General features: G+C 45.4%; 1 protein-coding gene across 2 annotated transcripts in view; it reads right to left on the minus strand.

Annotated features, from left to right (window-relative positions):
- Positions 1 to 1,487: 1,487 nt before the first annotated feature.
- Positions 1,488 to 18,387, minus strand: part of MLNR (motilin receptor) — a 57,629-nt gene continuing 40,729 nt past the window's right edge. Inside the window, exon 2 of one of the 2 annotated variants that reach the window (XM_069203184.1) lies at positions 1,488 to 1,979. In XM_069203184.1, coding sequence (XP_069059285.1) covers positions 1,663 to 1,979 — 317 coding nt within the window. In that variant the 3' untranslated portion in view covers positions 1,488 to 1,662. The remainder of the gene's footprint in view (positions 1,980 to 18,387) is intronic. The other variant, XR_011194774.1, reaches the window with a different exon arrangement.

Below are 18,387 nucleotides of genomic sequence, written 5' to 3' on the forward strand. Positions count from 1 at the left end.
AATTTCCAAAATATACGTAATAACTGAAATTTGAGTAATAAATAATGCTGTGTTGGGGAGACTTATTACTAATATTATAAACTTGATGCCAAGGGCATTGTAGCTATAGTTGTTATGTATTACCCTTGTGGAAGCAGAAGCATTCCACATAAACAGAGCCTTTTTTACAACCCTGCCGCATGAACTGAGGTGATCTATGCTCCTATGTTGCATATGGTGTCCACTAATCAAAGATTGTCTGATGTGGTCACTATTACAACACTACTCATATTAGTGGTGCATATTGTTTTTCATTGAATGTAAGTAATATTCCATACAGAAAAAGATAGAAATCCTCTGTCCTAGATAATTCAGGCACAAAAACAAGAGCCAGCCTCCTCAAACTCATCCACATGTCCAGGATCGCACCCAACCATCACACTTCAAAGATCAAATCCTTGAAATTATCTACTCAACATCACCAATCACTCAGTGCTAACTCCCATACCCCCTGGACTGGGCTGACCACGTCGCCATCCCAATTACCTTGCTCAGAGTTGAACCACCTCATTGAGGTCAACTCTAAAGAGAACAAATAACTTTCAGTTCCCTTAAAGACTTCTCTGTCAACAATTTAAAACTGATATACATCTCTTGCCCTGCCACACAATACTCTTATAACAACCTGAACACATTTTTTGAAAACCACCCATGTTTCATCTAAAGCACGTAGGTGGAAGCCAAACCCCTTCAGCACCCTGGTACAGCAAAATGCTCACTGACAACAAATGCTCCATCTATAGAAAGGAAAAAACAGAACCCATGACAACCTCAAGCTACTAAAAACCCTCTGCAGAACAAGCAAACAACTCATCTCATCAGCCAAACCCAAGCTCTACATCAGCATCATCACTGCATCTGCTGGACAATCAAGCACTTCATCAAACCTCTCCCCAACCCTCCAATGTCACCCTCCACAGACAACTGCAATGCCATAAACCTCTTCTTCAGTGAAGAAATAGAGAAAATCTGACAGCACATCCACAACATCAAGCCTCCGTTTTCTCAGACACCCACACATCTCCATTGTATCTCCAAATGGTAATCCATCAAATTCTTGCCTGCCCACCAGGGCCACCAAAATCCTGCCCCACTCTACATCAAAATGAAATAATGTTAATTTCCATGCTCAGAACTCAGTGTCTTCTCTAATCACTTATTGACAATAGACACCAAAACGTTGTACAGGACAGGGTGAAAGTCTGTGCTATACAGGTACTATATATATATATATATATATATATATATATATATATATATATATATATATATATATATATATATATCCTTGCACAACCATTTAACCCTCGGAAAGCGATGAGGTTGTGAGACACGTATGGTAGGTATCTAAAATGAAAGGATATGTAAATTGTTAAGAATCCTTATTAATCAAGATATTACATTTAGAATATTTTTCGATTAATTAGTCTTGTGCCTCCTTGCCCAGATGTGCTTAAATATGTTTATTTTCATATAGCGCATGTATATTTCCTAAAACAAAAAAGTTATTCAAATATAGCATAGGTACAAACATAGACCAGATTAAGCATTTAAACATTGAACTGCCCTTATGTGAAAACATGATAACCTCAAAAGTGCATTCAGAAATATGCTGGTGCAGTCTTAAATTTGGGTTACGTAATCATGTTGCATGCTGGCACTGGTCTCTGTGTAGGCGCCCGTGTCCTCTCTGGTGACTGTGAAGGTCCTTTCCCCTGTTGTAGTTGACCGCAGCAGCTTGTAGGCAGCAGTTCTGTATTTTTTGGAGATGAGATTGTAAAGGATTGGATTTATGCAAGCACTTAGGTAGAAGAGTGCAGTTGCGACGATATTAAAGTACTGCGAAATGTAGAACATTCTCCAATTGTCTGTGTTGCTGAACAGGATCCTGCCAATATGGAAAGGCAGCCAGCAAATGACAAAGGAAAGGACAACCACAGCTGAAAAAGAAAAAGTGCAAACATGGGTTATGGTCCGCTCTCGCGTGGTGCTTGTACAATCTGCAATAAAAAGCTAGACTGCTTTGCGATTAATGTTCTATCAAAAACAAAATATACAGCATCAGGAGACATTTCGAAAAGGAAAAGTTGAATTCCCAATAGAAAGTCTAATGTGATGCCTAGGCGCCACCAGCATCGGCCGTCACTGTAGATCAAGGCCATGTCTCAGTAAAGAGTGGTCCTACTAAGGTAGACCATAGAGATTTCAAAATACGGTACAGGGATGACAGCGGACTAGCCTCACTGCTTCAGACCTGCCAACTTAAACAAGCATTTGCAATGCAATGGGACTCGCGTTTGCTTGAGTTAGAGCTATTAGCATTGTAAATTCCTAACTGGACTTTTCTTGCCACACAAACTGAAAATAAAAAGTAAAACAGTTGACATAAGCAAGCCGATTCAAAGCGCCACCGCCACCAAGAGCATGAGCACAAAGGAGAGGCACAAAAGGAAAAAGAAGTTCACTCGCAGTCAAAGATATCCACAAAAGTGCCTTGGCCATCGATCCTGTTATCCATGTAACAGGGCGATGGCCAAGGCAGTAACCAAGGCAGTAACAAAACTGCCCCAAGGAGAGACAAATGTAAAGCATTTACCAACAAAGGATTTTTGATAGGCAAGCCCATGAACGAGTGATAGTGATGGGCGTGCAGTGAGCGTGGTTAAAAGCCCAAATACATACCAACATTTCGGAAAAGCAGCACTTGCGCGCTGCTATGCTCAACCCAAAAAGTGTTTCAAGGTGTGATGATGGGGAGGGCCAAATGCTGGGAACTACTTCTTTAAGAGGCACCTATGTCCCCTCCCCCTCGCCTCCCCCCTCATCCAAAAGAAAACCCACAAAAATAAAAAAAATAAACTAATAAAAGCTTTCTGAGGCTGCAGCCACTGATGTAATGAGGTGCTTTATGGATACCGGCTGTTCAGATCCCAAAAAAAGGGCTGGAAACCCACTGTTGTGCACTGATTTCCAGCTGTTTTCCCTCCCACTGTGTAAGATTGACTCTTCATCGGTGACCGTGTAAAAGGAGCTGATAGCGTATAACACACAGCGGCACTCCATGAGTTGGCAGGTCTGCTGCCCACACTATTATTTTTTATAAATTCACCGTCTCCATCCAAGCAAACTGACAATTAGAAAATATTGAACTTCAATAAGACTTTTCTACCTTACATGTAAAATAATCGATTAACGTTCTTGTGTTCAGTTGAAGTAGGAACCTCTGAAAGTACCAGAATCTTCAAAGGCAGGTTCATCTGTGTCTTTCTAAACTGCATTCTTCTATTACATAGAAACATTCTATAGTACCGGGGGGGGGCTATATTAAAGGGTCCTAAGATAGGGTAGGAAGATATCATACGCTCTTTTTAAATTTACAAGCGAGCAATCATATTTGTGCCCTTCTTATGCACTCTTTTCTCCTTTCATTTTGAGACTACTCTCCTCCCTTTTTCTAATTCAGCACTCCTACTGTTCCTCTGCCCATCACAGCTCATTGGCGAGTCAGTACTTACCAACCATTGTACTCACCACTTTCAATACCTTCCTTAGGAGGATGGGAACATCACATCACCATACTGGGGAACTTTCTTTAAACTCGGTCACTGGCATCCACCTTTGTAGCTTTTGCATTCCTTTTGATATCTACTCTATTTTTGCAGTCTTGCTATATACAGATTGCATTGTGAAAAACACTTTCACACACACTTGGGGTAGATTTACTACCTTTTGGCAAAATGCAGTGCAGCAACCAAACAGCTGTTGTAAAAGGAGTGGCTCCTCCATTAGGACGGAGGAGCATCACCCTCCTGCCTAAAATGGCCCCCAGGGATGAAAAAATAATGGTAATAAAGTTAATTTATTACCATTTTATTTTCCATCCTCCTGTCCTGAACCGAGTGTCAGGACAGGGCAGGGACACTGCTGCTGAGTGACAGCAATGCTGTGTTGTGACTGCCAGCCACACATGCATATTTTAAACTTCTCTAACCTAGCTGTCTTTAGACAGCTAGGTTAGAGAACGCACAGGGCTCCAGTGCTCTTGAGAGCACTGAGAGAGGCTGCTCCCTCCAATCCTGGCGCCTCTATCGTGCTGGTCACCAGCATGAGAGAATCGCCAGGATAGCTTAGGGGACTTTACTGGAGCCGGAGGGGAGAGGAGCAAGGAGAACGTCGACGTCATACAGCAAGCAAGGTATGTGTTTTTTAGTTTTATTTACACACACCACTTACCTTGCATGCATGCACCAACCCACATTCCACTCCCCCCACCATGCCTACATGCCAGCCACTGCTGTGTGCTACATTGAGCAAGGAGGAGAAAACAGCACAGAGGCATCTTTACCAAAAATGGCCTGCTGCTAATGTCTTCCCCCGTGCTGGCACACAAGAAGCCGTGCAAGTGCCACACACAACCTTTGCATGATGGTGCAAAAGTGTGTTTGTGATATGTTTGTGCATAGGTTTTGTACTGAAAGAATACCCATCCAGTACAAAATCCTATTCTATAAAATTTCACACATTGGATGTGTACTGTCCAACGCTCCACATACAGTGTGTAGACTAATTATAGAAATTACATAAAAATTAAAATGAAATTAAAAGATTACTCCAATTTTGCATGTGCATCAGGGAGATGGTATTTTTTACATAAAGCCTGGTCTGATTATCTGAGTAGGTTGCGCTTTACATCAAAAACTATGGGTGTTTGCACTGATCCACCAAAATATCACCCATATAATGCATTCTTGATGCAGAGTGGTGCAAATCAGCACAAAATGCAATTTGCTGCAAGAAAAGGGCACCTTTCCAGCACAACATACCTTGTGCGCTAGAAAGTAAGTACCTTGCCAGACTTTATTTTGCTCTGTTTCAGTTTGTGTGACTTTGCACCAGTGCAGTCTTTGTAAATATGCGCCTTCAAGTGTGCTTTGGGTCCTCCCCTTGCTGATAATTGGATGGATTATTGTCCATTTCAAATCCCTGCTTTTTATTTGATGCTTTTCCTACCTATTCTTGTGTTTGTCCTGCCTCCAGGCCATTTTGTTTTTATTTGGCTGGGTGTATCCTTCTTCCACTGACCCATTTTTCTTCAGCATTTTACTTCTTGCATACAATGGGAGTGCATTGGTTGCTCACTACCACTCCTCCATGTGTCTTCTATCTGCTCCCTACCACCACCATTTTCCTCTGCTGTCTCCTGCTGCCTCCTTCTATCCTCCCCTTGTGTGTTTACTCAGTGTTTTCTTCTGCTGTTGTCTGTTCCCCTACCCAGCGTCCACTCTCCTCTGATGTCTCTCTCACCCAGCCTGCCTTACCATTCCATGGCGCCTCCCACTCCAGTCTCTCTACTCTGGCCCATCTTCCACCTCCATACGCATTGCTCCCTTTGTCTAGCTTGTTACTTGTCTATCCAAGCAACACTGTTTTTTCTAGCAATTGGTTTCCTTTCTAAACCCCATGTAGTCTGTTGCATGAGTAGCAACAACTCTGCTCATAAAATATGCGGAACTTACTTTAGAAAGCAAGCATTGGCAAAGAAAATTGGTCTGGTGTAGGGCTGAAAGTGCCACTTCATTAATGGTGTATGTGTGCTGTTGGGGATGGGGTTGTGCATGAATTTAAAAATGACTCTATGGGTAAATGAATGAATGCATGGCATAGAGAGTAAAGGAGTGGGTGCATGATAAATGAATAAGTGCCTGAACGCACCAATCAATTAAGGAGTTTTAGTCATAAGCCAGAACAATGGGATTTGTCAATGTCCATTTCTTCCTTCACCAGACTCAAAGATACTTGTAATGAATCATGTTCATAAATACAATCGCAGCAGCTTGGTATGCAAACAATATGTGTATGCCTTTGGTTGGTTTCCTAAAGTAAAACGGACCTTTGAATGCAGAAAAGAAATCAAGATGCTAAATTACACACATTGACAATAGCCAATCGGTCTGGTTGTTTCGTATAGGAAAATGCCTCTGTTGGCATGGTAACCCCCTAACTTTTTGCCTTTTGCTGATGCTAGTTATGATTGAAAGTGTGCTGGGACCCTGAAAACCAGGCCCCAGCACCAGTGTTCTTTCCCTAAACTGTACCTTTGTCTCCACAATTGGCACAGCCCTGGCACACAGATAAGTCCCCTGTAAATAGTACCCCTGGTACCAAGGGCCCTGTGGCCAGGGAAGGTCTCTAAGGGCTCCAGCATGTATTATGCCACCCTGGGGACCCGTCACTCAGCACATGCACACTGCCGCACAGCTTGTGTGTGCTGGTGGGGAGAAATAGACTAAGTCGACATGGCACTCCCCTCAGAGTGCCATTCCCACAAGCCACTGCCTGTGGCATGGATAACTCACCCCTCTAGCAGGTCTTACAACCCTAAGGCAGGGTGCACTATACCACAGGGGGGGGCATAGTTGCATGAGCACTATGCCCCTACAGTGTCTAAGCCAATTCTTAAACATTGTAAGTGGAGGGTAGCCATAAAGAGTATATGGTCTGGGAGTTTGTCAAACACAGACCTAAACTTCAATAACTTGAGTATTTAGGGGCAACCCTGAACCCAGGAAACCAGATTCCTGACGACCTACAACAAGAAGGACTGCTGGCCTGAAAGCCCCACAGAGACGACGGAGACGACAACTGACTTGGCCCTAGCCCTACCAGCCTATCTCCAGACTCAAAGAACCTGCACAGCGACACATCCAGCGGGACCAGCAGCCTCTGAAGTCTCAGAGGACTGCCCTGCACCTAAAGGACCAAGCGAATCCCGTGGACAGCGGCTCTGTCCAAACAGCAACAAAGAAACCAACTTTAAAGGGACTCCAGCCTCACTCCGGAAGCATGAGTCCCCAACACTCTGCACCCGATGCCCCCGGCTCGTGTCCAGAAGAACCAACACTGCAGAGAGGACCCCGAGGCAACTCCAACAACATGGACACCCAGAGATGACCTCCATGCACCCCCACAGCGACGCCTGCAGAGAAAATCCAGAGGCTCCCCCTGACCGCGACTATCCTATAACAAAGGAACCCGACGCCTGGAAGAAGCCCTGCACCCGCAGCCCCCAGGCCCGAGAGAAACCAACTACCAGTGCAGGAGTGACCAGCAGGCTGCCCTCATCCTTGCCCAGTGAGTGGCTGGCCCGAGAAGCCCCCCTGTGCCCTGCCTGCATCGCTAGAGTGACCCCCGGGTCTCTCCATTGATTTCTACCTAAAACCCGACACCTACTTCACACACTGCAGCCGGCTGCCCCTGTGCCGCTGAGGGTGTATTTTGTGTGCCTGTTTGTGACACCCTCAGTGCCTACAAAACCCCCCTGATCTGCTCCCCAAGGACACAGGTACTTACCTGCTAGCAGCATGGAACTGGAGCACCCCTGGTCTTCACAGGAGCCTATGCTATTTGGGCCCTACTTTGACCTCTCCACCTGACCGGCCCTGTGTTGCTGGTGCTGGCTGTTTGGGGTTAACTTGAACCCCCAACAGTGGGCTGCCTATGCCTCGGAGACTGAACTTGTAAGTGCTTTACTTAGCTGAAAAACTAACCATTACTTACCTCCCCCAGGAACTGTTGATTTTTGCACTGTGTCCATTTTTAATGTTTTAATTCAAAGTTCCATATTTACCTATGCCAAGTATCTTGCAATTTATGTACTTACTTGAATTCTGAATCTTGCGGTTCTAAAATAAATTAAGAAAATAATATTTTTCTATATCAAAACATATTGGCCTGGAGCTAAGTCTTTGAGTGTGTGTTCTCATTTATTGCCTGTGTGCGTACAACAAATGCTTAACACTACCCTCTGATAAGTCTACTGCTCGACCACACTACCACAAAATAGAGCATTAGTATTGTCCAATTTTGCCACTATCAACCTCTAAGGGGAACCCTTGGACTCTGTGCACACTATATCTCACTTTACAGAGCCAACTTCCTACATTTCGCAACTGAAAGTGTCCCTCTATTGAATGGAAGGTTGTGTGTTGCCTTGAATGAGTGGGGGAACTGGAATATGAGAAAATGCTTGAATTGATGATTGAGTACACGGATAGCTAGAATTTAGTTACTAAATGCATTAATAGTAGTTAATGAGTTGGTGAATTGCTAGATGGCTGGATGATAATGTAAATGAGCAGTTCCTGCGTTACCAAATTTACTCAAAATGGTTCAAAAAATGCGCCGGAAAGTTATTTTTCACAGAATGCATCCATCTAAAAAATGTGCCAGCATATGAAAAGCTGCAACATATCACTGAAAGGCTCACAAGCATTTTGAGAACTAGGCTGCACATAACCGATTCCAGAAACTATTAGCAAGATCTAGCTCTTCCCTCATCATCTGGGGAATCATCGAAGCTGCAGGATGTGTGGTGGGTGTCGGCTCTATGGAGAAGCTCCCCACTGAGATGTCTACAAGAAAGATTCAGCATGGAACTTTTCTGGAGACATTTACCATGTATTAAAGTAAAACACACAGCATTTTTGATGATTCAAGATCCTGATAGTGAACGTATTCCCTGTGCAAAACAACAGAATCACCATCAAAATCACACATCATCCGGGTTACATACTATGTTCAGATAAACACAGAGAATAACTGAAAGGCTGGCAAAAGCCAGACCTGTAGGCTCTGGCAATACTTGTTTGTATATTAATTTGCTGATACTCTAAAAGCCAATGGCCTAAATGGATAACAATGGATGGACTTGCTGCACTGGGCACAGGATCCACAATTAGCTTCATATTTTGCAGATTTCAACAAAAACATGTTCTTTCATTCTCCAGCGGTTTAAAGGTTGTTAAGAAACCGCCATGAGATGTTACATTGTGGTGGCCTCTTGGGCAGGTTAACCTTTCAGTTCAATATTGCTGTATTCGGTTCGTAAATGAGTGAAGTATTTGCTGAAACAATGATAAAATAGCAAAATAATACCGTCACAGACAATTATTAATAAGGTTTGATAATTAATATTAATAATTATAAATAATAATGTTAATATATTTCTAAATATACTATATATAAATATAATATAAATAATTGTAATACATTATTAAATATGATATCATTATAAATAATAATATTATTCATTATTAATAATTATAAATAATGTCATAGACATTAATTCTACATTAAGCTGCATTATGTGTATTTTCTTGCCACATTATTTCCTGAGCCCTACCAGATAATGTCACATAGTTCTCTGGCCCTGACTACAATCCACGCCCAGTCATGAACATTCCTACAACGAACATCAAGGTGAGGGAACAAAGAGCGGGCTCGATGTAACAAAAAACAGTACATTTTGCTAGTAAGATACCAAAGGCTAGAGGTTAGTGGTGATACATAGCTACAGAGGTACATAGGACAGGAGTCTAAATATCTGGTCTTTATGCTTTCTTCCAAGCTGTGTGATCTGTTTGTGAACAAGACTGGTTAATGGACGGGATTTCTGGGGGCATGAGCTGTTGAAGGGAGTGACCTGGCTGGGCCCGCTATTACTTTAGGTGCAAGAGGAAAATAATTTATATCCAATTCTTGCACCATTTCCTACTTCAACGCCACATGCTTCCCCTATTTCGATCATCTCAAGGCTGGTGGGTAGCCCGGGGCTGCTAGGTTACTCTAGCATAAAAATCCACTAACATTGTTTGGATATGTAGGACGCAGAGATTGGTGGTGTGTAGGAAAGTGCCACAGTTGGCATGATTAACCCCCACTTTTTGCCTGATGTTGATGCCAACCTTGATTGCTAACCAGGCCCCAGCACCAATGTTCTTTCCCAAAATCTGGACCTTTCTTTCTACAACTGGCACACCTATGGCACACAGTAAAGTCCCCTATAAAAGGTACCCATGGTACCAAGGGCCCTGTGGCCAGGGAAGGTCCTCAAAGGCTGCAGCATATATTTTGCCACCCTGGGGGGGGCCCTCACCAAGCATATGTACACTGCCTTTGGAGCTTGTGTGTGCTGGTGGGGGAAAAAGGCAAAGTCGATATGACACCCCTCTCAGGGTGCCATGCCCAAAAAACACTGCCTGTGGCATAGGTAAGACTCCCTTCTAGCAGGCATTACAGCCCTAAGGCAGGGTGCACTTTACCACATGTGAGGGCATAGTAATATGCCTCTACAGTGTCTAAGTCCATTCTTAGGCATTGTATGTGTAGTGTAGCCATATTGAATATATGGTCTGGGAGTTTGTCATTATGAACTCCACAGCTCCATAATGGCTTCACTGAATACTGAGACATTTGGTATCAAACTTCTCAGCACAATAAACCCACACTGATGCCAGTGTGGGATTTATTGAAAAATTCACCCAGAGGGCATCTTAGAGATGCCCCCTGTATGTTAGCCAAACTGCTAGTGCAGGACTGACCGGTCTGTGCCAGCCTGCCACTTTCAAACAAGTTTCTTACCACATGGGGTGAGATACTTAGTGCTCTCTGTGGTCAGAAACAAAGCCTGTCCTGGGTGGAGGCGCTTCACACCTTCCCCTGCAGGAACTGTAACATGTGGCGGTGAGCCTCAAAGGTCAAGCCTCGGGTAACAGTGCCCCAAGGCACTCCAGCTAGTGGAGTTGCCCGCCCCCCCCAGGACAAAGCCCCACTTTTGGTGGCAAGTCCAGCTGGAAAATTAGGGAAAACAGGGAGGAGTGACCACACCATCTAGGACCACCCCTAAAGTGTCCAGAGCTGAGCTGACCCCCTCCCTGTAGAAACCTCTATCTTGGTTTGGAGGACAGGGACCAATAGGGTTAGGTTTGTGCCCCCTTCCCCAAAGGGAGTGGACACAAGAAGGGTGTAGTCACCCTAAGGGACAGTAGCCATTGGCTACTGCCCTCTGTCCCTTGTAATGCCCCTAAATCTAGGATTTGAGGTCCCCTGAACTTAGCTCACCAGATTCCTGGCAACCTGACAAGAAAGACGAAGGACTGCTTAGCTGAACCCCCAGCAGAGAAGAAGAAAGACGACAAATGACTTAGCCCCAGCCCTACTGGCCTGTCTCCTGCTTCAAAGAACCTGCACAAGAACAGCAATGCATCCAGCGGGACCAGCGACCTCTGCCAACCTCCAGACAACTGCCCTGCGCCCAAAAGGACCAAGAACTTCAGTGGACAGCGGCCCTGTCCAAGAAGAAACAACACCCAGGGACCCAGCACCACTCCGAATGCTTGAGTCCTGACCACTAGGCACCCAATGCCCACGGCCCGTGTCTAGGTGGTCCAACCAACTAGAGAGGGTCCCCAGGCCATTGTGAGAAAGTCCTCACCCTGGGTTGACCTCTCCACCCCCCCACAATGACGTCTGCAGAGGGAATCCTGAGGACCCCCCTGACTGTGAAAGCTCCGGACGAAGGTATCCGACACCTAAAAGACAACTGCACCCGCAGCCCCCAGGCCTTGGAGAACCCGACCTCCGGTGCAGCTAATTTCCTCCCTGTCCAGCCTGTGGTTTGCCTGAGTCAACCCCCTGCACCTCGCCTGCAGCAGCTGAGTGACCCCCAGGATCCCCTCATAGAGAATTATTGGAAACCCCACACCTTGTTTGCACCCTGCACCCAGCTGCCCCAGTGCCGCTGAGGGTGTATTTTTGGTGCCTACGTGTGGCCTCCCCAGTGCTCCTCTAAACCTCCCAGGTCTTCCCTCCGAAGTCACGGGTACTTACCTGCAGGTACACCCGATTCCGAGTGCCCCTAGTCTCCCCAGGAGCCCATGTTAAATTTGCCTCAACTTCGACCTCTGCACCTGGCTGGCCCTGTGTTGCTGGTGGTGGGTGTTTGGGGTTAACTTGAACCCCAACCTGTGGACTTCCTAACCCCCAGAGACTGGAACTGTAAGTCAAGTACTTACCTGTAAATCCTACTAACTTTTCTTCCCCCCGGCACTGAAAATTGCACAGTGTCAACTTTTAAAACAGATAATTGCCAAAATTTAAAAAACTGTGTAACTTATCAATTTCAAACAAAGTACTATTAATAAATGTGTGAAATACGAATCTATGAAAGTACTTACCTGCAACTTGAATCTTGTGTTTCCAGAAATAAATTAAGAAAATATATTTGTGCTGTATAAAAACCATGGGTCTGGAGGAAGTCATTAAGTGTGTGCTTCTTCTATTGTCTGTGTGTTACAACAAATGCTTTGCACTACCCTCTGATAAGCCTAACTGCTTGGCCACACTGCCACACAAGAGAGCAGTAGTATTATCTTCTTTTAGTCTCTGTGGAACCCCTGGACTCTGTGCACACTATGGGGGTGATTCTGACCGCGGCGGACGGCGGTCGCCGCGGTTCCCGCCGAAAGACCGCTCCGCGGTCAAAAGACCGCGGCGGTCATTCTGGCTTTCCCACTGGGCTGGCGGGCGACCGTCGAAAGTCCGCCCGCCAGCCCAGCGGGAAACACCCTTCCCACGAGGAAGCCGGCTCAGAATGGAGCCGGCGGAGTGGGAAGGTGCGACGGGTGCAGTTGTAAAGCAGACACTGAAATTCTTTGTGGGGCCCTGTTACGGGGGCCCCTGCAGTGCCCATGCCATTGGCACGGGCACTGCAGGGGCCCCTAGGGGCCCCACAACACCCCATGGTGAACCGCCAGGAACAGGATGGCGGTATGGGCTGTCAGAATCCCCATGGCAAGCTGCGCCGCCATGGCGGATTCCCATGGGCAGCAGAAAGTCGGCGGTACACCGCCGGCTTTCCGCTTCTGGCTGCGGCTGTACCGCCGCGGTCAGAATGCCCGGCGGAGCACCGCCAGCCTGTTGGCGGTGCTACCGCCAACCTCCGCCATGGCGGTAATTACCGCCAGGGTCAGAATGACCCCCTATATCTCATTTTGATATAGCATGTACAGAGCCAGCTTCATACATGGTGCACATGTCCTCTTGACTGGTTTAACACTCGGTGGTTTACCATGTCATGAGCCACTAAACAAATCCCAGCTATGTGTGTATGGCCAAATATTGCTTGTGTTCAAAATCAAAAATCGAAAGGCCATGCCATGCATTTTTAGTCACTAGTCCAGTTAACATGTGGCATTACTATTTGAAACACACAGCATTCCAAGGTACATTCTTTGTATACTCATCGAAAGTTTCGAAAGCAGTGTTTCCTAATACCATTGCAGGGTGAAACTTCATGTGGCTAATTTCCCATTTATAAAAAGAGGTTTGGATAATGAAGTCAGTGCTACATCTGAGCATGGTTAAAGAAAATATGTGGAAACACAATAAACTAGTACAGATAAGTGATTGTCATAATTTCACAGCAGAAATCCAACCATACTAAAAGGTTCAAAAGGAGCACCAATTGAACCATAGCAAAAAGGGGATCTTAAGCATGTGCTACTTAGTTCCCACTCAGCAGCAATATTTTCCACCACAAGATGCAGTGTTCATGTGCTCTTCATTCAGCTCCAAGGTGTCAGCATGGGCACTGAAGGAGCCAAAGGGTTGTTAACAAAGAAGAGTAAGTTCCTGGCTAGGCCAGGGCAAAATGTCCACTATACTGGTGTACATAATTTTGAGGATTTCATTTTATGAGTATTATGCCAAATTCCTGAAATAATGCCATTGCGCCATATCATTACAAAGCGTTCATGGTAAAAACTGTAGCATGTGAGCACGGGAACAACGCAAAAGATAAGAATGCATCTGGCAGTTGTGGTTTTTGCACTTTTTTCAGTGCTTACAAACCATATTTGAGTTTTGCATAATTACACTACTTACTGTGTGTAATTTGTCTTACGTTTTGTGTAATTATGCGAAAACAAATTACATACATTTCGTACACCCCTCCTCAGGACCTACAAGTCTTTTCACTTTCTGGTATGCATCTACGGTGTTCTCAGCTCAGCCTCAGCAGCTGTCGTGAAGAGGCGGCTCCTTCGTTATGGCAAACGAGCGTCGCCCCCCTGTCTGAGCCAGCAGCAGAAAAACAAAAGGATAGTTGACCATTGTTTTATTTTTCTGCTGCTGGATCAGCCAGCAGTGTAGGGAAGGGTGGGGCTGAGCCATACGAGGTGGGAGGGGGAGAGAGTGTGCTCCTAAGTGCACATGTGTGTTTGGCCGGCCATCTCACATTAGCCAAACATACATGCGCACTTAGATTTCTCCAGCCTGGCTATGGCTAGTGAAACTGCACAGACCCAGGGCTTTGTCTGAGTGGCAGTCCGAGCCGCTCAGACCAATCCTGGTGCAGCTTTCATGCTAAGTTTAGCATGAAAGCAGCACAAGGATTGCTGGGGAGCCTGTGCTGGTGTCCCAGTGAATGCTGGTACACCACATCGACCAAAGAAAGACGAGGCTGTGGTGTCTGTGAAGGTAAGTTTATTTTATTTTTTTATTTTCTCCCCCTTTCACCCACACGCTTCCCCTTGTGATTTGAGGCAGCCGCTGCTGGTGAATGTGGTGGATGGTGTGGAACATGAAGTGGGAGAAAACAAGGCGCACCCCCACACAGAAGAGAACGTGAGAAGAGAGGAGGGTGAGCACAAGGGGAAAGGGAATGGTGATAACAGAGGAGAGAAGCTGAAAAGGGAAGGGATGAGCAGAGGGTTGTGGAGAGACTGTCAAGGCAGAAGAGAAGGTCAGAAAGAAAACAAGTCAGAAAAAAAGGGAAGACAACTGATGGAGCAGAATTGTAGATGAATAGATGAGCAAAAGTCAGTACAGGGTTACTGAAGAAAAAGACGGGTGGAAAAAGTGGACAGAAAGTTAAGTGGAGGAGAGGAGAAAAGCTGAAAAAAGAAAGGAGAGAAGTGGTTACAAGTGGTAGTAAAGGGAGCAAAAGGGAGGGTAAATGAAGGAAAACACCGGAGAAAGGGATTATTGTAAAATGAGCCAAGCAGAAAGAAAGGAGGAGCAACATTTGAGAAAGGAAGGGACAGAGAAGAGAAAGGAGAGGGAAATGGGCCAAAGGATGGGAGCGGGGTGTAATGAGTTTGAGAAAAGGTGCAAGCAGGTGAGGGAGAAAGGGAAATAAGGAAGAGGTGAGTGAAGTCAACATTTGTGAATAGTGGACAACAAAGGAAAGCAGGTGCATAAATAGGGGAGAAAGGGAGTAGTGCGGGATGGCAGTCTTGTGAGGCCCTCTAGAAGAAGAGGGGCCTGTTAAGTGAAGCTGGAGCAGTAGGTATCAGGCACCACCTACACATAGTGTTCTACTGCTGTATGCTAACTTTCATTTTTAGAGCTTCTGCTGAGGCACACTGGGCTGTTAGTGACCACTACAGCACACCTTTCAAGATATACATTTCTCACCTCGAGTGAAAATATAAAACACTGCACTAAAAAGACAACTCCAGGAAATTGACTGTATCATGAAATTTACAAAACCTCTTATATTCCAGAGAAAAGCAATGAATCCACACTTTGAAAAGCAAAAGAAAAGAAATGTTGCAGCTTTTGAATATTCTTTCCCAGACTTCAATTCCCAATCAAGCTTTTTGAAATAGGGAAGAACAGCCCTCCTCGCATATTTGGCTTTTGTGGATTTTAAAGGACTGAGGTCCTTATTATGAGTCTGGAGGTCCAGGGACCGCCAGACTCATGGTGGCGGTTGGACCGCCGCCAAAGCAGCGGTCCGGCCTCCACATTTTGACCATAGCAGAGCTACCACGGTCTGACCGCCTCGTAGTGCCGGCGGTCTTAATCTGCCAGGGCAGCACTGCAAGCAAAGGCTGGCAGAGACGGGGTGCCAGGGCCCCCGTGGACAGCCCAGTCGCGCTTTTCATTGCCTGAATTATAGGCAGTGAAAAGCGTGACGGGTGCTATCGCACCTGCCGCACTGCAACATTGCAGCAGATTAGATTACGAGCTGGCATCAATGTTGTAGCCTGTTTGCTGCTGTGCCAGCGGGCGGAAACGCTGTTTCCACCCGCTGGCCCAGCAGGAAACTCATAATAGGGCCAGCGGGGGGAAAACCGGAATGGCGGTTTTCTGTCCTAAAGAGTTTGGTGGGCAACCTCCGCTGCCCGCCAAACTCACAATGAGGGCCTGAATCTGTGCTTAGCAGTTAGAGCTGTAAAGGAAATGGGATACGTTTTGTGTGGTAGTACACTGCTGTCTTATATCAAGGAACATGAAACTTTCAAGATGCAAATGGACAAATCATTTTATGGATACATTTGGAATGGTACATGGAGAGACTATGAATTTAAAATTATTGCACTCAACAAATATTGTAAAGAGTGACACGATTTACATCAGTCCCTAAAACAGATAGAGACATTACTTGTAGTCAAAACAGCAACTTAACTCTCCTGACCAGTGATTGACTTGAAACACCCAGCAAGTAGACATAGGACAGCCTCAATTTTCCAGTGTTCACCAACAAACAAAAAGTGAGAGAAGTGCACACCCTGGGTGCAGGAGCCTGGCTATCAATCAGCGTTCGTGAAATGAACAAAGAAACAGAAGCGAGGGGCAGCCGAAGCGCACCAGGAGTAGCCAATGCGAGACAGGTTTAAATAAAAAAAAAGTGAAAGTAGTCTTGAGGACAGTGAACGTAGCTGCTTTAGACTTGAGAGAGAACTTGCAAGAATACAGTCACTATCAATTGCTGGACAGGCTTTTTATTCTACTGAGCAATTCCTCGGTGTGCTGGGGCTCTTGGGGACTGGTTTTGGTGCCTCTATGACTTTCCCCTGCTCTCTGGGGTTAATGTAGCAGGCACAGGAAGGCTTCAAGCGAGAGAAAAAGAGGGGGAAGGTAGAGGGGATCTGAACAGAAAGGGAGAAGAAAGAGGAGAGAAGAGCAGCGAATGAATGGATGGAAAGAGAGATATTCCGCGTGTAGACAAAGGAGAGTGGCTGGTTTGAGCATTTTTGCCAGGGCTGTTTTTCCATTTTTGATTAGGAGCTTTGATATTAGTTATACTAGGGCCCAGTGGCAATGCCTCGTGAGCTGATGGATCCTCATTAAATATATATATATATTTTTTAAAGTAAAATGGCAAAGAAAATTGTATGCTTTTTTAAATTAAAAGGCATTTTGACCCAAGAGTTTCCGGTAGTGAAGGGGACTTCTTTTTAAGCAAATCTGCACAGGAAAATAGGGTCACTTGCAATTAGGGGAGCCAATGGCTAAAGTGGGCTGACCTCTTGTGACTTCCTGAATGCTGTGATAGACGGCATGACAGCTGAAGGACAGCTGAAGAAACCAGTGGATGAAGATGGCTCACTAAAAGACCCTTTGTGTACATATGGATTTTTAATGTTTTTTTAAAACCAAGGATCTTAGCTGACCTAAAAATGGTCATTTCAATTTCATTATTACCATCAATATACCCCCCTCCCCCAATATGCCCACCCGGGTTGCAAAAAAGCCCACAAGACACTGGGATATTATTTAAAAAAAGAAGAGGTGGAGCCAGACCCGCATCCGACCTGCACCCCATCCATAAAAGCCCCAATTTTTTCTGCCCTTTCCCTCATGGCAGATGATTACCATATACCCCCAATTTTCTCCTGGGGGCATCTGACTCATATTCACATCAGGCTGCAACCCCACTCCTAATGCACCAATACTCATTCTGCCCCTCCCTGTGCCTGGAGCATCCCTATCTCCAAGGCAAGTCAGAAGAAATATGATTGTTTTAGGCATACTTTTGTCAGATGAGCCAGCAGACAGGTGTTGAATGGCCACACTTGTCAGGCTCTGGGTCAGTTGGCAACCAGGGAATCCCACTAGTCCTGGGCATTTGTCAAACCTATAGATGGAAGCAAATCCAGGTTGGTGTTGTTTTACTGGATCCAACTAAGTTGTCCTACTCTTATGGCCCTGCAAACTTCAAACGTTTGCTAAAATCACAAATATTCCTCACATTTTTGTAAGGGAAAGTTCCAGAGTCTGTGGACATCCTTAAAGCTCTTCCTGCCCAGCGCTCTTACTCTTATCCCCATAAAAAACAATGCTTCACTTGTGTGTTTGGCTCGGCCTATTGCCCACAACAAAAATGACTCCACAAAAGCAACATGGAGACATCAGATTTTCGCCATGAAAATTGACCTGTTATGGTTATGTGGATAACTGCTATATTTGGGTCTGGGTTCAGGCGCCACCCAGAGAGATTGCTATTAATCCGAGACAGTTATGAAAGCTAGATACCCACGCATGTCCTCAGTGATGTGACTTACATGGATACCACTATGTTTTCTTACACAGAATAGTCTGCAGACCGTACACTTTGATTAAAATTATACATTTTCTGTCAGGTACAGTTCCAGGAACGGTGGGAGTCTTCAGAATTCGTACCACCCAGCCTACCTACACTTGGAGCGGGCAGAAAGGCTTCAATGCAGACCAGGATACAGTTTTTAAAAAACGTATGCCTTGGAAAAATTATCAGTCATG

Source organism: Pleurodeles waltl, chromosome 8 (genome assembly GCF_031143425.1).
Source record: "Pleurodeles waltl isolate 20211129_DDA chromosome 8, aPleWal1.hap1.20221129, whole genome shotgun sequence".
Classification (NCBI taxonomy): domain Eukaryota; kingdom Metazoa; phylum Chordata; class Amphibia; order Caudata; family Salamandridae; genus Pleurodeles; species Pleurodeles waltl.